This window comes from Anser brachyrhynchus, assembly GCF_964034855.1.
Source record: "Anser brachyrhynchus genome assembly, contig: SCAFFOLD_56, whole genome shotgun sequence".
In the NCBI taxonomy this organism is placed as follows: Eukaryota; Metazoa; Chordata; class Aves; order Anseriformes; family Anatidae; genus Anser; species Anser brachyrhynchus.
Window position 1 is genome coordinate 815211 of NW_027663703.1, and position 23462 is coordinate 838672.

The window sequence follows — 23462 nt, forward strand, 5'->3', positions numbered from 1 at the left end:
AACTCATGCTATGCGTATATCCTTGGATGTGTAAGCAACTAAGCTTTGTATGCATGCCTAAGATGATAGAAGAAGAGAAGAAAGATTTAGATGGCTTGAGCATGGACAAGAACTGGATTCAACTAACGAACATAGTGAGGAAGACTACCGATGACCACCAGAGACCCCTGAAAGACCACCAGTGGAAACAAATGTGCATGGGTCAGAGACATTTACTGATTTTAATGAGTTACAGGAAATAGTATGAATATGTTTTGGGGAATCTGATTAACATGTATGTTTTGATTGTATATAACCCCTATAGCTCAAACAGTTCTGTAAGCACACTAGGTGGAGTGATCCCCACTAAGTCCAGCACCTCAATGAAAGAACGCCTGCTTTCTAAAACTCCAAATTGAGTCTTAGAGAGTTCCTTTGACTGGCTTTTACAGTATCACCCTCGCCTCCTGCCACCTGATGCCCACTCATGCTCCTGGCACAAACGTGGCCCCGCACCAACACCACCGCTCGTGCTGCCTTTGCCTCCTTACCCTGTCCTCTCCCTCGACTCCTTGTCTCTGCCAGGCCCCACGTTCCACACCCAAATGCATCCCTTTGCTCTCACCACCCTTTCCCCTGCCCAGCAGGATGGCAGAGCCAGGGCAGGACATGGGAGAGTTAGGCCCTGTAGCGCCCATGCAGAACGCTTGTGGCAAAGTGGGAGCTGAGACTGGGCTCTGTGGTGCAGAGGAGGCCCCATGCAGAAAAGATGAGGTTAAACAGCAACTTTGCAGGGGGGGTCTCCAGCTTGGTTTGGCACGGGAGGCTTCTGGCCACAAAGGGGCAAGGGATGGGTCAGCCACAACTTCTCTGGGCAACCTGTTCCGTTGACCACCACCCCCAAAGGAAAGAATGTCTTCCTTATATCTAATTTTAAAGTACCCTCTTTTAGTTTTAAAACATTACCTAAAGGCCCCTTTAGGTACTGGAAGGCTGCTATAGGGTCTCTCCAGGCTGAAGAGAACCAGCTTTCTCAGCCAGTCTTCATTGAAAAGGTGCCCCAGCCCCTCTGTCATGTTTTTGGCCTCTTCTAGACTCCTTCGAATACTTCCATGTCCTTCTTGAGTTCGGGGCCCCAGAGCTGAATGCAGTAATCCAGGAGGGGTCTCCCGAGAGCGGAGTGGAAGGACAGAATCACCTCTCTCAAGCTTTGGGCCAAACTTCTTTGATGCAGCCCAGAATACAGCTGGCTTTCTGGGCTGCAAACTCACATTACCGGCACAGGTTGAGCTTCTCATCCACCAACACCCCAGGTCCTTCTCCTCAGAGCTGCTCTCTACCTATTCTCCCCCCAGCCGGTATTTGTGCTTGCGATTGCCCCAATCCAGCTGCAGGACCTTTCACTTGGCCTTTGGGAAACTCATGAGGTTCTCACAGGAGAATCTCTCAAGCCTGTCCAGGTCCAACTGCATATCATCCCTTCCCTCCAGTGTATCCACTGCACCACCCAGCTTGGTGTCATCAGCATACTCGCTCAGATTGCACTCAATCACACTGTCCGTGTCACTGACAAAGTGTTAAAACAGTGCTGGTCCCAATACTGGCCCCTGAGGAACACCACTCTTTACTGACCTCCACTTGGACATCGAGCTGTAGACTCCAGCTCCTTGAGGGTGACCATCCAGCCACTTCCTTACCCACCAGGTGATCCATCCATCACATGCATGTCTCTCCAATTGAGAGACAAGGATATGGTGTGGGACAGCGTCAAATGATTTGCACAAGTCAAGGTTCATGACGTGAGTTGCTCTTCCCCTCTCCACCAACGCTGTAAGCCCATCGTAGAAGGCCACCAGATTTGTCAGGCACGATCTAGTGAAGCCATGTTGGCTGTCACCAAGAGCCTCCAGTTTGCTGTCGCCACCAGTCCAGAAGGCAGGGTAGCGTGATATGTCAGAGAGAGGCATTTGCAATGAACGTGTGCAAGGAGGGTGACAGAAATCTCATGGGAACACTGGGGGTAATTACTGGAGTTCTGGGGGTAATTACTGGAGTTCTGCACAGAGAAATGTCAGGGCTCTGTGAGGTGCCCACATCTGAGCTGGCCTCACGTACTGCTCATACACACTGGGCTCTTCAGAGACACGGGTCCCTGCCTTGCACACACACAGGCAGTGCACTGCACACTTGCAGGGTCCCTCTGGCTCCTGCAGCCACTGCCAGAGGATGGAAGGCACCTCAGCCCTGCGGTGCATTGCCCTGCTCTGCCCTCCTCTGAGATGCCCCAAGGCATGAGGAATGGGCACAGGGACCTCGGAGGTGCAAGGAAGCACATCTCAGAGCTGCGTTCAGGTCTTGCACTTTGGACTAGATGATCTCTGAAGGTGCATTCCACCTGGACTGTTCTGTGCTATTCAGGCAGATGCCCCATGGTTGTTACTCTCAGGATGAAGGAACCTGAAGACACTCTGCCCCACTGGTCTTCATGACACCCCTAGGGATAGTTGATGGCCTTTGTGCTCGCTCTTGTTCCTCTCTCCATGTGCGTACGATGTGCCTGCAGGTAGCAGCAGCACCAAAGGGTTTCTGTTCCCATGTCTCCCTTGGGGGAGGCCAGCTGTGTCACCCAAGTGCCCAATGCCTGTCCCTGCCTGCGGTCCCAGCATGGCCACACAGCAGCACTGGCACCAAGCTGCAGGAGCAGCCAGACCTTACACCGCCAGCAGGGCTCAGCAGGAGAGGGTGGCAGTGGCAGGAGAGCAGCTCTGCATGGACCCAGTGCTGGTACTCCCGGGCTGGACTGCTGGGCCACGACTCTTTTCCCCTCCACCTCTGCACACAGGAACTGTCCGTGCAGCTACAGTAAAGGCCCTGGAGGAACGATATAAGGAAAAAATGTTACTTTATTTGGTTTAAATGGAAAACCAAAATGAAGAATATTATTTCTAAGTGAACAAAATTACTCAGAATATTAGTGGAAAGTACCAGCAACACAAGAAAAAAGGGCAGGCATGGCCTATCGTGAGTAACGTTTTCAGGTGTTCTCAGAAGAAGAGAGGCAAGAATGTTTATTGGTTATGAAAAACACCTGGTCATCAGTGTCCGTATGGCATTCTTGAGCTCCTGGTTCCTCATGCTGTAGATGAGGGGGTTCACTGCTGGAGGCACCACTGCATACAGGACTGCCAGCACCAGGTCCAGGGATGGGGAGGATATGGAGGGGGGCTTCAGTTGGGCAAACATGATTGTGCTCATAAAGAGGGAGACCACAGCCAGGTGAGGGAGGCACGTGGAAAAGGCTTTGTGCCATCCCTGCTGGGACGGGATCTTCAGCACGGCCCTGAAGATCTGCACATATGACAGAGCAATGAAAACGAAACAACTCCCAAATAGAAAAGCACTAACCACAAGAACTTGAACTTCCCTTAGGTAGGAGTCTGAGCAGGAGAGCTTGAGGATCTGGTGGATTTCACAGAAGAACTGGTTGAGGGAATTGCCACAGCAGAGAGGCAGTGAAAATGTATTGGCAGTGTGCAGCACAGCGTGGAGAAAGCCACTGCCCCAGGCAGCTGCTGCCATGGTGGCACAGGCTCTGGTGCCCAGGAGGGTCTCATAGTGCAGGGGCTGGCAGATGGCGATGTAGCGGTCGTAGGCCATGATGGTGAGAAGAGATAATTCTGCTGAAATCAAAAAGACTAGCAAAAAGACCTGTACAGCACATCCTGGGTAGGAAATGGCCCTCGTGTCCCAGAGGAAATTGGCCATGGCTTTGGGGACAGAAGTGGAGATGGAGCCCAGGTCGAGGAGGGCGAGGTTGAGGAGGAAGAAGTACATGGGGGTGTGGAGGCGGTGGTCGCAGGCTACGACTGTGATGATGACCCCATTGGCTAGGAGGGCAGCCAGGTAGATGCCCAGGAAGAGCGCGAAGTGCAGGAGCTGCAGCTCCCTCGTGTCTACGAATGCCAGGAGGAGGAACTCGGTGATGGAGCTGCTGTTACACATTTCTTGCCTCGGAGCAAGGGAGCCTGTCCAAAAGAAGCAGAGACTGTGCAAAATTTAAGGACTTCTTTGACTGCAATCCATTGAATGACTCAACAAACACCACACAAACCAAAACACTGCCTCACTGTGCAGCAGCAAGTCCTGGTCTGCAGCAACAGGTAAAAGGGAACCCGGAGTGATCTGAGAAGTCTACAGGCCAGGGACATGTCCCTGCTGCAGGACGTGAGGAGAAGGTCAAATACTTCCCTAAGAAACAACAAAGGTGATGTTGGTACCGTCTGTATGCAGAGGTTTGTGAGGTGCCCCAGAGCAGCAGCAATGCTCAAGGAGCCTTAGTCTCTAGTACAGATGTTCCTACTCCATTACCATCCTTCTGCCTCAGCACATGGGCAGGAAAACGAAGCAGATTCTAAAAGTGCACTGCCTTCAGGTCGCTCTTGGTGGGCATTTCTGCTGTGCATTGCCCTGGGGAGGTGTGGGGCTGTGAGCAGCCTGCCCCAGGCAGCAGGCTCTGGGCAGCAGCAGGACCCTGCCCTGCCATGCCGTGCCGTGCCGTGCCAGGGTGGACTCCTTCCAGCCGCAGCTTCTCCCCGCAGCCCCTGGGCAGCTCCCCGGGCAGGCTGAGTGCTGAGCCTGGCAGGCGGCAGAGGCCCTGCCCCGCCACACAGCCCCTGGGGCACAGCAGGGACCCTGCTCTGCACCACAGCCCTGGGCACCCCTGCCTGCACCCCCGGCTGCACAGCCTGCAGCCGGCCCCAAGACAAGGAGCCCTCGGGCCCTGCACGCTCACCCTGCAGCACACAAGCCGTGCGTGCCCTTCAACTCCAACACCGAGCGTCCTCCTGACAGCTGCCATCGCCTGAGGGCTGTGCCAGCTCCAGGAGAGCCTGGCAGGGTGCGCAGCGGCATTGCCCTGCACCCAGACACTTACCGTGTGGAGGTGGCTGTGAGGATTTCTCCCTCTGCCAGCTCTCCCCTGCCTTTCTATGCCAGGCTGCCCTGAACCTCTCTCCCCCTCCTCTCCTCTCCCCATGCCAGCTGCATGCAGTGCCCCCAGCCCTGCTGCGCCTGGCACAGGAGCTGCTCGTGGGTGGCTGAAGCAGCTTCTCAAGTAGTCCAAGTCTGATGCAAACTGCAAAGCCTCTCCCAGTGTTAACAGTCCCACTGAGGGACATTACTGACAAAGCCTCCCCATGGACTTGTTAGAGCAGAAAAGTGCAGGCAGTGATGACGGGGAGACCAAGGCCCAGGAAAGGTGGCCCTGGTGCTGAGGAAACCTTGATGTGTCCCATGAAGTCCAACAGTCGGGCCCCGACCCCAGCCTCTGGGAAGGGAGATCCTGACCCTCCAGCAGGGTTTAGGGCTCTTTCTAGGTCAGTGCGCAGTGGGTAAGGGCAGTGCCAAGTACAAGGCTACAGGAGGACATCTCCTAGGCTCCTGGAGGGGGAGGAGGAGGCATTGAGACCCTAATGCTGTAAGGATGAGGTGTCTCCTCATAGGCCTCACTGACAAGAGCCAGAGCCCAGCAGACAAAGCTGTTGGCTCTGTCGGGGGCTTTCATCTTCCAAAGGATCCTTAACAATAACCATCACAGGCCGTCCTATGCTGTCTCATGTCTGCACCTATTACCCTGCAGGACTTAGATACCCACCTTGCTTCCCCACCTTGCACCTCCCTGCCTTGACTGATGTCTCTCCATCTGCCCTCAGTAATCCATGAAACACAAAGCCAGGGGCTAATCCTGACACCCTCTGCGTGACGTCTTGCACCACAGCTCTGCTCTTCAAGAAGCATTTCACCTCAGCCCCCATCTCACCACCCACACCCAGTCTGAATTTTGTGATGTCCTTTCTTTCCCATGCTCTTTCGGACAAAGAGGAAAAACTCCACCATCACTGCAACCAGCCCTCGAGCAGTCTCAGCCTACTTCTCTACTGCCCAGAGCCTGCACGACACAGGGCCAAAGAAGCCCAGGTCCCTCAGCCTGGGCCACCCTGCTCCAGAGGTAGCCACAGCAGCACTGAGTCGAGGGGGACAATAACCCAAGTGGTCTGGGTGGCCCCCACTGCCCCTAGTGCAGCCCCGTAAGGAGCTGGCCTTGCTCCCTCTCAGAATGTCCCACTGGCTCCTATGGTGTCCTCGTAGCACCCACGCCTTCTCCTCAGGGTCCCCCCTCAGCCTCTCACGTCCAACCCTGCCCTGATGGATGCAGGTATTCTGCCCCACGTGCAGCACTGGCCACGTCTCCTTGCCACCTGCAGTGGGCTTCTGCTGGCTGAAGGCTGGACATTCCCAAGGTCCCCCTGCCCTGAAGCTCCCTTTTGTCACCTGTTCATGGTTGGGTGCCGATGGCTCACGCTGATGGTGGTGACTCTCACACAATAACAGCGTGAGGAGTGTCAGGACTCTACACGCACTAAGTGAGGTACTTGTTTAGTGGAATTTCTGACCCACGCAAGAATTACCATGAGAACCATCTCTGAAACACCCAATGACACTACAAAGCAAGCAAAGCCAGGACCAGAGGGAATGTGTGTTGGGCTCTTTCTATGCTAGGATATTTTCTGGGAAAACCTACACCTACACAGACACACGTGGAATATGGATCCCTTCAGCACGAGGAGCAATGGTTTGAATCCCAAAGAAGGGTAGATTTAGATGAGGTATGAGGAAGAAATTCTTTTCTTATCTGGGTGGTGACTCCTAGGAACAGGTTGCCCAGGGAAACTGTGGATGCCCCATCCCAGAAAGTGTTCAAGGGCAGGTTGGATGGGGCTTTGAGGAAGCTGGTCTGATGGAAGGTGTCCGTGCCCGTGGCAGGAGGGGTGGAATTAGATGACCTTGAAGGTCCCTTCCAAGCCAGTCCATTCTATCAGTCGATGCTCAAACATCAACCATCTCCCTGCACCCCTCCTCTCTGCAGGGCCATATCCCAAAGGAATCCTCCAAGCAGGTCCCTCAGCAGGCCCAAGGCTGCTCACCTCAAGTCCTCTGCTTTGCCTTGTGCAAAAGAAGGGCAATGGAGCTGGTGAAGGCTCAGCAGAAGTGCTGAGACACAAAGCTGGCCAAGCAAACCCAGACACAAGGACAAGACACAAACCAGGAGGATTCCTCTTAACAGAAGAGTAGAGCAAGCAGCTGGAAATGGAAGATCTCTTTATAAGAGAATTTTGAGCAAGCAGCTGGAAATGGAATATCTCTTTATATGAGAACTTTCCAAACTAGAGAAGGAGAAAAGCGTATGTGTGGACCTTGAACAAAAAAGGAAAACTTGCTAAACGTGGACAGGAAGCAAAGAAAGAAATAAGAACACCAACACTTTTAATTAAAACTTCAAGAATTATTTGGTATTCGTTACCTGTGAAGTTTATGGAAGATGCCGGCAATATTTTTCTTGGAGGTGAATCTGACCCATTTTGTGTCACTGACAAAGCTGTGAGACCAAAGAAATAAATAGTGAGTGGTGTCCCAGTGGGCAGGGGGGCAATGGTGGCTGTGTCACCCAGGTGTCACAATGGGCAGGGGGCAGCAGTGGCTGCATCACCCAGGTGTCACAGTGGGGCTGTGACACTGCAGCCCAGCTGGGCTAAAGGGCCAGGGGTGCGGGCAGGCCCCAGTCGGGACGGAAGCCTCTGGCAGCAGGCAGCAGAGCGCAGAGCAGGGCAGGACAGGGAGGTGAGTGCGCGATGGAGCAGGGGCTGAAGCGGTGTGTGAGGCTGAGCAGGGCCAGAGTCCCGCTGCAGCCTGAGCAGGGGCTGGAGCTCAGCAGATTGGGTGTGTTGGGGAGATCCTCGGGTGCTCCGGGAAGAGGCATGGGTGCTGCAGGGTTATGTCTTGGTGTGAAGGGAGGTGCTTGCTTGCCCTGAGCGAGACAGTTGGGTGCTCCAGGAAGGCGCTGGATTCCGTGGAGAGGTGCTTGGCAGGTCCACCAAGATGGGTGGTGTGCCCAGGGAGGTGCTTGCGTGTTCCACCAAGATGCTTTAGGACCTGCAGGGAGATGCCTGAGTGACCAGGGCAGAACCTTGGGTGCAGCAGGGTTATGCTTCTGTGCTCTGGGGAGGGAGGTGCTTGTGTGCCCTGGGCATGTCCTTGGGCTCTCTAGGAAGATGCTCCTATTCCCCTAGGAGATACTTGGGTGCCCCAGGAGGTGCTCGAGTACTGCAGCAAGCAGTTTGTCTCCTCCAGGGAGGGTCTCCAGAGACATGATTGGGTGCCCCCGTGTTGTGCTTTCTTGCTCTAAATCGATGGTTGGGTGCTCTGGGAATGTTCTTGTGTGCCTCCGGGAGAAGACTGTGTGCTCCTGGAAGGTGCTTGGATGCCCTGAGGAGATGCCAGCATGCCCTGGGAAAATGCTTGGGTACTCCAGGGAGATCCTTGATCTTCAAGAGAGGTTCCTGGGTTCCCCAGAGAGATGTTTGGCTGTCCCCCAGAGATGGATGGTTTCATTACCCTTCAAAGTAAGGTTTGTTTGCTTCTGGTTGATGTCTTAGTGAGGTAGGAGGTGCTGGGTTCACAGTGGAAAGTTTTCAGCACCCCAGTGAGATGCTTGAGTGCTGTGGGGAGGTGCATGGGTCCTTCTGGAAGATGTTTGTGTTCCCTGGGGAGAAGACTGGTACCTCCGGGATCAAACTGTGTTCCCGTGGAAATGCCTTGGAACTGCAGGGAGATACTTGGGAACTCTAGGGAGACTTGGATGTCTTGGGTACATCCCTGAATTGTCCCAAGAGATGTTGAGGTTCCCAGGAGACATGTGAGGGTGCCCCAGGGAGGTGCAACAAGCTCCTCCCTGGAGAAGCAAAGCATTGCCCTGGTTCACACCAACATCTCCCTTAGGCACACAGCCACGTCCTGAGGGTAGCCAGGCTGCTCCATGCAGCACACAGGCATCTCCCTGGAGCACCCAACAGTCTCCCCACACCACCAACCTGTCTTCCTCGCAGGACCCAAGCACCTCCCCAAGGCACATGATCTTTCTCAAGGAGCATTCAGGCACCTCCCTATTGAAAGCCAAAATCTTCGCTGGGAGCACAAGCATCTTCCTGGAGCACCCTCCACAGCACCAAAGCATCTCCCAGGAGCACCCAAGCACCTCCCTGGAAGAGAACGGCATCAGTGTTGGTACCCAAGAATCTCCACTGGGCATCTTCCTGGAGAAGCCATGCAGCTCCTCACAGCACTCAGGCATCTCACTGGAGCACCAAAGCATCTCCTCAGGGCACCCAAGAACCTCCCCAAATGCTCTAACGTATCCCCAGAGCTCCCAAGGAAGTTCTTTGAGTATCTGAGCATCTCAGATGTCAGTGCATGTCAGTGCACAGTGGGTAAGGGTCTGGGTGGCCCCCGCTGCCCCTAGTGCAGCCCCGTAAGGAGCTGGCCTTGCTCCCTCTCAGCATGTCCCACTGGCTCCTGTGGTGTCCTCGTAGCACCCACGCCTTCTCCTCAGGGTCCCCCCTCAGCTGCTCACGTCCAGCCCTGCCCTGATGGATGCAGGTATTCTGCCCCACGTGCAGCACTGGCCACGTCTCCTTGCCACCTGCAGGGGGTTTCTGCTGGCTGAAGGCTGGACATTCCCAAGGTCCCCCTGCCCTGAAGCTCCCTTTTGTCTCCTGTTCATGGTTGGGTGCCGATGGCTCACCCTGATGGTGGTGACTCTCACACGATAACAGCGTGAGGAGTGTCAGGACTCTACACGCACTAAGGGAGGTACTTGTTTAGTGGAATTTCTGACCCACGCAAGAATTACCATGAGAACCATCTCTGAAACACCCAATGACACTACAAAGCAAGCAAAGCCAGGACCAGAGGGAATGAATGCTGGGCTTGTTCTCTGCTAGGGTATATTCTGGGAAAACATATACCTGTACAAACACACGTACAATACGGATCCCTCCAGCAGCTGGACTTGGACCCTCTGTCTAGCCAGGAGCTTGCCCCACAGTCCCCTCCCATTTCCTAAACTCACAAACGGTAACGAGTCTCCTGTTCAGAATCACTGAGCCTTTGATGCTGGGAGGCAGCAAGCTCCCGCCGTTTATCTGCCTCCTCCTCCTGTTGATTTTGGTCAGGCGTTCCTTTCTCATTCGTGCCAGCCTCCTGCCACTTGGCTTACTTCCTGTGTGTCAGGTTGGACCGTTCATGAGCTTGACAAGGAGATGATAGACCAAGGAGGGAGCAATGGTTTGAATCTTAAGGAAGGGTACATTTAGATGAGGTATGAGGAAGAAATTCTCTTCTTATCAGGCTGGTGAGTCCTAGGAAGAGGTTTACCAGGGAAACTGTGGATGCCCCATCCCAGAAAGTGTTCAAGGGCAGGTTGGATGGGGCTTTGAGCAAGCTGGTCTGGTGGACAGTGTCCCTGCCCATACCAGGGAGGTTGGAATTAGATGACCTGGAATGTCCCTTCCAAGCCAGTCCGTTCTATCAGTCGATGCTCAAACATCAACCATCTCCCTGCACCCCTCCTCCCTGCAGGGAGGGGGACCATATCCCAAAGGAATCCTCCAAGCAGGTCCCTCAGCAGGCCCAAGGCTGCTCACCTCAAGTCCTCTGCTTTGCCTTGTGCAAAAGAAGGGCAACGGAGCTTGTGAATGCTCAGCAGAAGTGCTGAGACACAAAGCTGGCCAAGCAAATCCAGAGGCAAGGACAAGACACAAACCAGGAGGATTCCTCTTAACAGAAGAGTAGAGAAAGCAGCTGGAAATGGAAGATCTCTTTATAAGAGAATTTTGAGCAAGCAGCTGGAAATGGAATATCTCTTTATATGAGAACTTTCCAAACTAGAGAAGGAGAAAAGCGTATGTGTGGACCTTGAACAAAAAAGGAAAACTTGCTAAACGTGGACAGGAAGCAAAGAAAGAAATAAGAACACCAACACTTTTAATTAAAACTTCAAGAATTATTTGGTATTCATTACCTGTGAAGTTTATGGAAGATGCCGGCAATATTTTTCTTGGAGGTGAATCTGACCCATTTTGTGTCACTGACAAAGCTGTGAGTCCAAAGAAATAAATAGTGAGTGGTGTCCCAGTGGGCAGGGGGGCAGTGGTGGCTGTGTCACCCAGGTGTCACAATGGGCAGAGGGGCAGCAGTGGCTGTGTCACCCAGGTGTCACAGTGGGGCCGTGACACGGCAGCCCAGCTGGGATAAAGGGCCAGGGGTGTGGGCAGGCCCCAGTCGGGATGGAAGCCCCTGGCAGCAGGCAGCAGAGCGCAGAGCAGGGCAGGACAGGGAGGTGAGTGCGCCATGGAGCAGGGGCTGAAGCGGTGTGCGAGGCTGAGCAGGGCCAGAGTCCCGCTGCAGCGTGAGCAGGGGCTGGAGCTCAGCAGCTGCTCGAGCAGGGGCTGGCTTTGAGCAGTCCCACAGCACAACGTGAACCAATTGTCTGCTGCACAAACGGTGTCTCCAACCTAATGTTGAGGTTCCCAGGAGACATGTGAGGGTGCCCCAGGGAGGTGCAACAAGCTCCTCCCTGGAGAAGCAAAACATTGCCCTGGTTCACACCAACATCTCCCTTAGGCACACAAGCACGTCCTGAGGGTACCCAGGCTGCTCCATGCAGCACACAGGCATCTCCCTGGAGCACCCAACAGTCTCCCCACACCACCAACCTGTCTTCCTCGCAGGACCCAAGCACCTCCCCAAGGCACATGATCTTTCTCAAGGAGCATTCAGGCACCTCCCTGGAGAAGACAAGCACCTCCCTATTGAAAGCCAAAATCTTCGCTGGGAGCACAAGCATCTTCCTGGAGCACCCTCCACAGCACCAAAACATCTCCCAGGAGCACCCAAGCACCTCCCTGGAAGAGAACGGCATCAGTGTTGGTACCCAAGAATCTCCACTGGGCATCTTCCTGGAGAAGCCATGCAGCTCCTCACAGCACTCAGGCATCTCACTGGAGCACCAAAGCATCTCCTCAGGGCACCCAAGAACCTCCCCAAATGCTCTAACGTATCCCCAGAGCTCCCAAGGAAGTTCTTTGAGTATCTGAGCATCTCAGATGTCAGTGCATGTCAGTGCACAGTGGGTAAGGGTCTGGGTGGCCCCCGCTGCCCCTAGTGCAGCCCCGTAAGGAGCTGGCCTTGCTCCCTCTCAGCATGTCCCACTGGCTCCTGTGGTGTCCTCGTAGCACCCACGCCTTCTCCTCAGGGTCCCCCCTCAGCTGCTCACGTCCAGCCCTGCCCTGATGGATGCAGGTATTCTGCCCCACGTGCAGCACTGGCCACGTCTCCTTGCCACCTGCAGGGGGTTTCTGCTGGCTGAAGGCTGGACATTCCCAAGGTCCCCCTGCCCTGAAGCTCCCTTTTGTCTCCTGTTCATGGTTGGGTGCCGATGGCTCACCCTGATGGTGGTGACTCTCACACGATAACAGCGAGGAGTGTCAGGACTCTACAGGCACTAAGGGAGGTACTTGTTTAGTGGAATTTCTGACCCACGCAAGAATTACCATGAGAACCATCTCTGAAACACCCAAACACACTACAAAGCAAGCAAAGCCAGGACAAAACTGAATGAATGCTGGGCTTGTTCTCTGCTAGAGTATATTCTAGGAAAACATATACCTGTACAAACACACGTACAATACGGATCCCTCCAGCAGCTGGACTTGGACCCTCTGTCTAGCCAGGAGCTTGCCCCACAGTCCCCTCTCATTCCCTAAACTCACAAACGGTAACGAGTCTCCTGTTCAGAATCACTGAGCCTTTGATGCTGGGAGGCAGCAAGCTCCCACCATTTATCTGCCACCTCCTCCTGTTGATTTTGGTCAGGAGTTCCTTTCTCATTCGTGTCATCCTCCTGCCACTTGGCTTACTTCCCGTGTGTCAGGTTGGACCGTTCATGAGCTTGACAAGGAGATGATAGACCAAGGAGGGAGCAATGGTTTGAATCCAAAAGAAGGGAAGATTTAGATTAGATATGAGGAACAACGGACAAGAAACAAAGAACCACCAAAAAAACCCCACCACCACTTTTGATTAAAACTTCAAGAATTATTTGGTATTCATTACCTGTGAAGTTTACAGAAGTTGCCAGATATATTTTTTTCTTGGGGGTGAATCTGATAAATTCTTTTAAATTGAACTGTCACTGACAAACCTCTGAGTCCAAAGAAATAAATGCTTAGAGGTGCTGCAGTGCAAAGCAGGGTAGCAGTGGCTATGTCACCCAGGTGTCACAGTGGGCAGGGGGCAGCAGTGGCTGTGTCACCCAGGTGTCACAGTGGGGCCGTGACACGGCAGCCCAGCTGGGATAAAGCGCCAGGGATGCAGGCAGGCCCCAGTCGGGATGGAAGCCCCTGGCAGCAGGCAGCAGAGGGTGGAGCAGGGCAGGACAGGGAGGTGAGTGCGCGATGGAGCAGGGGCTGAAGCGGTGTGCGAGGCTGAGCAGGGCCAGAGTCCTGCTGCAGCCTGAGCAGGGGCTGGAGCTCAGCAGCTGCTCGAGCAGGGGCTGGCTTTGAGCAGTCCCACAGCACAACGGGAACCAAGAGTCTGCTGCACAAACGGTGTTGCAGACGTTCAGCCCCAGCGGTGACAGGAAGGATTTTGGGTGTCCTGGGAAGATGCTTGGATGTCTTGGGGAGATCCTTGGGTGCTCCGCGATGAGGCACGGGTGCTCCAGGGCTATGTTTTGGTGTCAAGGAAGGTGCTTGTTTGTACCAAGGATGTGATGGGTGACACAGGGTGATGCTTGGGTGTCCTGAGGATCTACGTGGTGCCCCAGGGAGAAGATAGGGTACTCCAGAGAGGTCTTGGCATGCTTCAGAGAGGTGCTTTTTGAACCATTAAGATGCAGAAAGATCTTAAAGATTGCGTGCTCCAGAGAGATCCTTGTGTGTCCAGGGAGACAGTCAGGTGCTGCAGGGAGCTGCTTGGGTGCTCCCGGTTGGTGCCTTCTTTTCTCTGGAGGTGCTGGGGTGCCCTGGACAGATACCGGAGAGCTCCAGCGAGTGCTGTGTGCTCCGTAAAGCTGCTTGCTTTCTCTGGGGAGATGCCTGAGTGCCCCAGGAAGTTGCTTGGGTTCTCCAGAATGGTACTTGGATGTCGTGGCACATTCTTGGAGGTGCTTGGCTTCCCTGGGAATATGGTAGTGTGTGCTGTGGAGAGAGTTGGGTGCTCCCAGGATGTTTTTGGGTGTCGCCAGGGGATGAGGGAGTAGCCCTGTAGATTCTTTGGTGTCCCACAGAGGTGGTTGGGTATTGAAAGGAGAAACCTTGGTGAGCAGGAGGGCAGCGGTGGCTGTGTGATCGAGGTGTCCCAGTGGGCAGGAGGCAGCGGTGGCTGTGTCACCCAGGTGTCACAGTGGGCAGGGGGCAGCGGTGGCTGTGTCACCCAGCTGTCACAGTGGGGCCGTGACACGGCAGCCCAGCTGGGATAAAGGGTCAGGGGTGCCGGCAGGCCCCAGTCGGGACGTAAGCCCCTGGCAGCAGCTCTGAGAGCGGAGCAGGGCAGGACAGGGAGGTGAGTGCGCAATGGAGCAGGGGCTGAAGCGCAGTGTGAGCCTGAATGGCCCAGGAAACTCAAAGGATTTGCTGGTGTGTGCAGAGGAGATGCTTGTGTGCTCCCCTGAGATGCCTGGGTGCCTCAGGAGATGCTTTCTTGCTCCATGGAGATTCTTCGCTATCCCAAGAATATTCTGGCTGCTCCCCAGGCTTCTTAGCTGCTCTATCCAGATGCTCCCTGGGTGCGCAGGGAGATGCTTGGTTTCTCCAAGAAGACACCTGGGTGATGCAGGGAGTTTCCTGGATGTCCCAGGAGGATGGACTGGTGATCCTGAAAGTTTCTTGGTGGCTGCAGACAAATGCTTGAGTGCTATCTGGGGATGCTTGTGTACCCTAGGAGATGCGTTTGTGTGCCCAAGGGACAGGCTTGTTTGATCCAGGGCAAAGCTTTATTTCTCCAGGGAGGATTTTGGGTGCTCCAGGGAGATGGTTGGGTGCTTTCTGTGTGATGCTTGGCTCCAGGGAGATGCTGGAGTGCTGTGGGGAGATGCTTGGTTCCTGCACGTTGGTGTTTGTGTCCCCTGGGGGATGCCCGGGTGCCCACGGGGACATACTTGAATGACTGTGGCAGGTGCTTGTGCACCCCATGGAAGCTGTTCGGTGCCAAGGGAGGTGCTTCCCATGTCCAGTGAGATGTTTGTGTGCCCCAGGTGGTGTTATGGAGCCCTGGGGAGATGGTTGAATTCTCCACTCAGATGTAGGAGTGTGCTGGGGAGATTCTTAGGTACTGCCATGAGGTGCTTGGGTGTTCCAGGGAGGTGCTTGTGTGCTGCAGGGAGATGCTTGGGTGACTGGGGAGAACTTTGGGTGCTCCCGGGAGGTGTTTGTGTGTCCCAGGGATATGCTTATTTGCCCTGAGGAGATACTTGTGTGCCCTGGGAACATCGTTGGGCTCTCTAGGAAGATGCTCCTCTTCCCCTAGGGGACACTTGGATGCCCCAAGAGGTGCTTGGGTACTGCAGAGAGCCGCTTGCATCCTCAAGGGCTATGCCTGAGTGCTCCAAGTGTGTTGTGCTGTGCCTTAGGGATGTGCTTGGGTGCCCCTGTGAGAGGTCTGTGTGCACCTGGGGGTACATGTGGCCCCGAGGCAGGTGCTTGTGGTCCCCAAGGATGTGCTTGGGTCCCCCAGGTGGTGCTTGGGTGCCATGGGAAAATGCTTCCCCAGGGAGATGCTTGTGTACCCGGGGAGATGTTGGCTGACCCAGGCCCACGGATAGTTTCTCCAGAGAGGTGCTTCATTGCTGGAGGGAGATTCCTGGGTGCTCAGAAGACGTTCAGGGGTGACCTATGCAGATGCTTGAGCACCCACGAGTGATGCTACTGTTCCCCAGGCAGGTGCTTGGCTCTTCCAAGGAGATGCTTGGCTTCTCTCTTTAGGTCTGTGGGTGGTTCAAAGTAATGCTTGTCTGCCTTTGGGCGGTGTTGGAGTGCATCAGGAGGTGAGAGGTTTAGACAGTGCAAATTCTCTGTGCTCCAGTGAGGTGCGTGAGAGCCGTGGGGAGGTGCCTGTGTCCTCCAAAAAGAAGCTTGGGTTCCCTGGGGAGAATGTTTGTTGCCTCAGGGACAGAGCTGTGTTCCTGGGAGTTTCTTTGGAGCTCCAGGGAAAGGCTTGCGTGCTCCAGGGTGACCCTTGGGTTTCTTGGGGAAATCCTTGGCATGTCCTGAACAATGTTGGAGTTCGCAGGGGCCATTCATTGCTGCCCCAGGGAGTTCCTTCCGTGTCCAGTAAGATGCTTGGTTTGTCCCGCAGGATGCTTCTGTTCCCTTGGGAGATGCCCGCTCTCCACAGAGAGATGCTTTGATGGTGAGTGTGATGCTTGGCTACTGGCATGAGATGCTTGTGATCCCCATGGACGTGCTTGTGTTTCCAAGGGAGGTGCTTGGGCTGCCCAGGAAGATCTTGGCGTTTCCTGAGAGGTGGTACTCAGTGGATGCTCGTTGGTGCTGCTGGAGAGACTCAGGAAGATGCCTGGGTTCTCTGGGGTGGTGCTTGGTTCCTCAGGAATATCCCTGGCTACCTGAGGATACACTTCGCTCCTCCTATGGAATGCTTGGGTCCCTAAAATGTTCATGCTTGTGTGCCCTGCAATGATGCTTAAAGAAATGGCTGCAGGGAGCTCCAAATGTTTCCATTGGTGTTCCAAAACAATGTGCCTGGGGAGGAACTGTGTAGCTCCAGGGAGAGGCTTGAGTGCTGTGCAGAGATGCTTGGTTCCTCCAGAAGGATGCTTCTGTTCCCTAGGGAGATGCTTGTTTTCCCAAGAGAGGTGCTTTGATGGAAAGTGTGCTTTTTGGCTACTGAAATGCTGAGATGCTTTTGTTCTCCGAGGATATACCAGAGATGCCTGCGTTACCGAGGAAGATCTCTGTGTTCCCTGAAAGATGGACTCAATGGGTACTCAGTGGAGATGCCGGGGTGACACAGGAAAATGCTTGGATTCTCAAAGGATCTCCTTGGTTGCCCCAGGAAGATTCCAGGGTGCTCCAGGGAGGTTCCTGAGTAACCTGGGAAGGGCCTGATGTGCCCAGGGAAATCCTTGTCTCCTCCAAGGTTCTTCAGGGCTGATCCAGGGAGTTTGCCCCGGGGGCATTCGTTGGAGCTCCAATGGAATGCTTGGCTTCCTGGAATTTTTTTTTCCAAGTTGCTTCAGTGGTTCAGAAAGATGCTGTTGTTCCCAGGATATATTTGAGGGTCCTCCAGGGAGGTCCATCCAAGGTCTTCCCTGGACAAACCGTGGGGAGATGATCAGGAGGTGCTTGGTTTTCCTGGGGATATGCTCAGGTGCCCAAAGAGGTGCTTGTGTTCCCCGAGAGGTGCTTGGGTGCTCCAGGGCAGGAGCCTGGCTCTTAAAGATTGCATGCTCCAGGGAGATCCTTGTGTGTCCAGGGAGACAGTCAGGTGCTGCAGGGAGCTGCTTGGGTGCTCCTGGTTGGTGCCTTCTTTTCCCCAGAGGTGCTGGGGTGCGCTGGACTGATAAAGGAGTGCTCCAGTGAGTGCATTTGTTCCTCAGTAAATCTGCTTGCATTCTCTGGGGAGATGGTTGAGAGGTATTCGGGTGCTTGAAGGATGTACCTTGGTTCCCTGGGGAGATGCTTAAGTACTCTTGGTATTTTCTTGACTTTTCTAAACAACCCTTTAGTGGTCTGGGACAATTTTTCAGTGCATCCGCAGTGAGATGCTTGAGTACTAGAAGGAGATGCCTGGGTCCACAAGGAAAATGCTGATGTTCCCTGGGGTGCCCACGGGGACATACTTGAATGACCTAAGGAGAGTCTTGTGCACCCCATGGAAGCTGTTGGGTGCCAAGGGAGGTGCTTCCCATCTCCAGCGAGATGTCTGTGTGCCCCAGGTGGTGGTATGGAGCCCTGGGGAGATGCTTGGGTTCTCCACTCAGATGTAGGAGTGTGGGTTTGAGATTCCTGGGTACTGCCATGAGGTGCTTGAGTGTTCCAGGGAGGTGCTTGGCTTCCCTGGGGAGATTTTTGGATAATACAAAGAGAGGCTTTGGTGTTCCAGTGAGGTGTTTAGGTGCCCTAAGGATATGCTTGAGAGCATCTCCTTCGTATACCAAACACCTCCCTGGGCAACCAGATCAACACCTGTAGGTGCCCAAGGACCTGCAAAGGCCACCCAAGAATATCTTTCAAGCAGCCAAGAATCTCCCTTCAGCAATGAAGCACCTCTCTGGAGAAACCACACATCGCCCTGGGTAAGCCAAACATCTCCCTGGGTACACAAGCATCTCCCTGGAGAATCCAAGCACCTTCCTGGAGCACCCAAGGAGTTCCTCAGGGTCTGTAAGCTTTTTCTCATGGTACACAAGCACCTCCTGGGACAACCAAGCACCTTGCTTGGGACCGGAATCACCTGCTTGTGAGTCAGAATTTCATCCAGAGTCACCCTAGAATCTCACAGGGGCAACCAAGCAGCTCTCTAAGGGACTCAGCAGCACAAGTGGAGCACTCCAGCACCTCCCTGCACCACACAAACTGCTCTCTGCAGTACCCAACCACCTCCTGGGGCTTCCGAGTGTCTTCTCAGAGGAACTGAACAGCTTCCTAGAGAGCCCAAGAATACTCCCAGGTCAAACAAGCTTCTCCCCAGAGCACATAAACATATCCCTGAGGCACACAAACACCTCTCTGGAGCATCCAAATTCTCCCCAGGTCACCCAAGCATCTCCCTGCAGCACACAAGCACCTCCCTGGAACACTCAAGCACCTCATGGCAGTACCCAAGAGTCTCCCCACTGCACTCCTACATCTGAGTGGAGAACCCAAGCATCTCCCCAGGGCTCCAAAACACCACCTGGGGCACACAAATATCTCACTGGAGATGGGAAGCACCTCCCTTGGCACCCAAGAGCTTCCATGTGGTACACAAGCACCTACAAGGGTCATAATATGTCCCCGTGGGCACCCACGCATCGTGACAGGGCACATAAGCACCTCCTTGGAGATATCAGGCACCTACCTAGAGCATTCAAGAATCTACCCTAAATAAGAATATCCTTCAAGCACCCAAGCATCTCCATACTTCTATCTAATACCTTCTTGGAAGACCCAAGCACCTCTCTGTGGAAGAGTAGCATCAACCGTGGGCACCCAAGCATCTCCATGGGGCACCCAAGAAAATCCTTGCAGGACCCAAACATCTCCACACAGCAATGAAGTACCTCCTTGGACAAACCTGACAAGCATCTCCCTGGGGAACACAAGCATTTTCCTGGAGGACCCAAGGATCCCCGTGGAATCCCCAAGCATTTTTCCAGGGCACACTAGCATCTCCTTGCTTGACCCAGACAACCTTCCTTGAGCGCATGAGAATCTCTCTGGAGCACCCAAGCATCTCCACAAAGCATCCATGCACTTTTGTGGGACACCCAGGTTCCTCCCATTGATGACAAAGCCTGTCCCTGGGGTGTGCAAGCAATCCCTTATGAACCCAAGAAATTCCCAGATCGCACAAGCGTCTCCCAGAGGCATCCAAATACATTCTGAGAACACCCAAGCATCTATTTGGAGCAATAACGCACTCACTGTGGCACCCAGGCGTGTCCCTGGAGCACCCAGACATGCCCCCGGGGCACCCAGGCATCTTCTTTGAGCATTGTAACATCTCCCCAGGACACACAAGCACCTCCTGGTACAAACAAAGATTGCCCTGGACACCCAAGTCTTGACACGGAACTCAGAACCGTCTCCCCAGGGTACACAAGCACCTCAAGGGATAGCCGAGATCCCCCATGGGGACCTCCAGCCCCTCCCCATGGTTCACTAAAACCTCCCTGGGGTACACAGATATGTCTCTGGGAACCGAACGCATCTCCACAGAGCATCCAAGGCTTTCTCTGGAGCACTAGGAACCTCCCTGGGGTATAAAAGCATTACGGGGGCACCCAAGAACCTCCCTAAGGCACATCTGTCCCCAGGCAGAGCTCCAGGCACTCCAGCTGCTCATTGACAGGGAGGGCGATGCCCCCTCCTCGTGTCCTTAGCCTGTCCTTCCTAAAGAGTCCGTGTACCTTCCATTCCAACACGCCAGTCATGGGAGGCACCCCCCCACGTCTCCTCAGTGCCAGAGGTCATTTCATAGCAGCGGGCACAGATGGGGCTGAGGGACTCAGTGCGTTCTTCTTGCCTTAGTCTTTGCCAAAAAGCTCCCTCTCCTCTGAGCTCGGGGATATGGGAGAGAACCAGAAAATGGAAAGAAATTGTCGGTTGAGGTGAAAATTGTTGAAGGGGACAGAAAAGGAAGGGAGAATAATAACAACGGAATTGTACCAAGCAAGGACAGCCAGCAGCATCCTGGGCTGTGTGAGCCGGGAAAGGCCAGGGGATACAGGGAAGGGACGATCCAGAAGACGGCATCCAGATTTTGGGTCCCCAGGACAGGAGGGATGTCAGCAAGCTGCAGCGGGTTTGGCACAGGGCCCCCAAGATGCTCTGGAGCACTCTGCCTGTGAGGAGAGGCTGAGGGTGCTGGGCTTGTCCAGCCTGGAGAAGGGCAGGACGAGGGGGACCTCCTCTGGCTGTAGCTCTGAGGGGGTTGTGGAGGATGCAGAGCCAGGATCTTCAGCTGGGTTCAGGGTGGGAGGACAAAAGACAACAGCTGTGAAGCTGAAAGAGGAGAGCTTCAGGCTGGAGAGAAGGCAAAAAGCCTTTTCACCATGAGCTCAGCCAGGCGTCACCTGGAGGCTGTGCAGTCTCCATCTTTGCTGGTTTTGCAAAATGCAACAGGATCATGCCTTGAACAGCCTGTTCTGGCTGTGCTTGTGACAACTTGGGCTGCAGGCCTCCTGAGGTCCCTGCCAACATGCCTTGTGGTCCTTTGACCTCAGGCCCAATTTCTGCTGGCGACAGAGGAGATGCTGTGGGGCCTGAATCCTCCTGTGCTGTAGGGGACCATCTAAAGCCAGGCAGGTGATCTCCGTCTCTTCACCTGTCTGAAGGGAATGCATACTCTGTCCTGGCCCTAAAGGACAGCTGAGCATCGTTTCTACTTTTGCCACACTTTCCTTTCACCTGGAAAAATGAATATTGCATGCAGGTTCATGGCCCTGATTTCCTCCATCTGTGCAGCGAGGTCAAAATCTCAGTGTTACTTACTTTTCTGCAAAGACTGTGAATTGTCATGGACCTTGCATGGGCAGATAAGATTGGGGGTGGGGAGGGGGGGGCGGGTCACAGGGCTTTGTACAAGATGCAGAATGATCTTATTTAATGGTGTTGGCCTAACAATACTAGAAATGTTTTGAAATGCCAATAAAAATTAAAAAAAAAATAAAAGAAAACAAAACTAAACAGAAATAAAGGCAAACTTCTAAAGCATTGAGAGTTTATGATTGATGCACATTTCCGCTTTTACGATTTTTGTGATTTTGTTTTCCTTTGTTTTAATAGTTAATAATGGCCAGTGTTGATGATCTGAGACACACTGCCCAGCCTCCACCTGCAGCTCCTGAGGGCCTCCGGTCTCCCACAGGTCCTCTTGACAGCTCCCAGCCCCAGTCCAGAGGGGCCTCTGAACCTAGCAAGGTCTGCCTGGAAGGGTGAACAAACTATTCCAACATAGGAAAGAAAATAAAAATAAATACATAAAATTTAAAAAAGAGCGCATGTTCATCACCTCAAACACTCTGTCTGAAACAGTTCTTGTATGGCCATCCCTTGTGGAAGGTGACCGTCATTAGCTGCAGCTTGCACTGGGCACACAGCTGAGGAGAGTGTTTTACTGAACTGCATCACACTTACCTTTGGTTGGTTTTCAATGGGGAGCAATCCTTCTGTGCCTGCGTGCAGGCAGTTCTGTGGGGAAAAGGTCTGGGAGTTGGTGCAAAGGAGCTGTAACATGCAGCTGCAGCCCCGACTGGAGAAGTCTGATGGGAGGAGAAGTGCTGCAAGTCCCAGGTGGCTCCTGAGAGAAATGGTGGGGCTGGGGAGGTGAGGAGCAAGGTTGCCCACAGACTGTCTGGCCTCAAGGGACTGCTTTTCCAAGCTGACCAGGCCTCCTTAGGAGACCCTCTGGGTCAATAGCAAAGGGAGAGGGCAGGGAATCGAAATACATCAAGAAAGAATCCAACCTGAAGGGAAAACTCTCTTGTTATCAACTGTTCATTGAAATCTGCCTCATTCGCTACCCTCCCGAAATCTCCCCACTTAGATGTACAAGCCCTGAAGCCTTGAAGGAACTGCTGGGCAGAAAGAGGGCACAGGAGGGCTCTCTGCATTGTACTGAGCCCCAGGGTGTATTTGGTGCTGAGTCCGTGGACCTCTGGTCCTGAGAGGAGATAGCGCCGGGCGCACAAGAAGGGAAGGCCAGAAGAAATGCTGAAGTTTCTGGGAGTGTTAATTGGTCCCACTGGGGGCCATTACCACCACAGCTCCCCCACGGACCTGTTAGAGAAGGAAATGGGAGGCAGTGACGACAGGCAGGCAAAGGCAAAGTAAAGGTGGCCCTGATGCCGAGCAAAACCTTCATGTGTTTTATCAAAGCAAACACCAAGGCCTGACACCCAGCTCTGGGAAGAGAGCTTCTGTCCCTCATGCTGCTCTTCAAGGGGCAGTGGGATCTGGGCTGTGTGATGGCAGCTAAAGGACAACAGTACAACACCAGTGCACAGGGCTGCAGGGAGGCCACATGGTTTCAGTGCCAGGAGCACAATGTGTCGTCTCCTGGGTCCCAGTGGCAGAGACAGCAGTCAGAGCCAAGGGGACAAAGACCTCTGCTCTGTCAGGGCCTTCCAGCCCTGTCAGTGCCCTTGGACGTCTCCCCACAGGTTGTCGTATCCTGCCCCATGCCTGAACCATTTTCCCTGCAGCCTGGGGACATCCAACCTGCTTCCCCACCGCAGCATCTCCCTACCCATACTAGGAACTGCTTGTGCTCACTGTCTTTGACTTGAAACACAAAGCCATGGGCTGATCCAGACTCCCTGGCAGTCACCACAGCACTGCCCTTGGAGTGCCATTTCTTTCTGCTCATCACCATTTTGGACCTCCAAAACAGCAGATTGTGGTGGCTTTCCTTTCTCACGTTCTTTCTCCCTACCCAAAATGGGCCATCATCTCTGAAAGCAGATTTCCAGCTCTCAGGAGCTCCTACAAGAGTGCCCTGAGCCTGAGCTTCAGCAGGCCTAGGAAGCGCAGGGCTCTCAGCCTCCACACGCATGACCCCTAGCCCTGTCTTGGCACACCTCCTGTGAACCCTCTCCATTCCTCACTATTCCTTCAGAAAAGGAGCCTCATACTGGGAAAGACTCTTCCAGTTAGGGCCACACCAGTGTGCAGTCATGGAAGATGAGAAGTGCCTTGCCTGGGTGGACACACTCCTCCTAGTGCAGCCCAGTGTGGACATGACCATATCCGTGTTTAGCACTGCTGGCTAATATGGCATCCCTGGTTGTGCCCAGGCTCTTTTCCTCCTGGTTGCTCTTCCTGCAGTCCGGTCCAAGCCTGCTGTCATGTATGGAGCTGTTCTGCCCC

The 23462-nt window shown here is 54.0% G+C and overlaps 1 protein-coding gene and 1 long non-coding RNA gene across 2 annotated transcripts in view; one reads left to right on the plus strand and one right to left on the minus strand.

Moving 5' to 3' along the window:
- The window catches only part of LOC308186999, a 207176-nt gene that overhangs the window by 77292 nt on the left and 106422 nt on the right, over window positions 1-23462 (plus strand). The window lies entirely within an intron of this gene.
- Window positions 2956-3981, minus strand: LOC308186947 (olfactory receptor 14C36-like; the record flags this gene model as incomplete). The annotated part of the gene is made up of 1 exon (XM_080609097.1): window positions 2956-3981. One exon carries the CDS (start codon window positions 3979-3981, stop codon window positions 3055-3057), a length of 927 nt encoding a protein of 308 aa, XP_080465223.1. The 3' UTR covers window positions 2956-3054.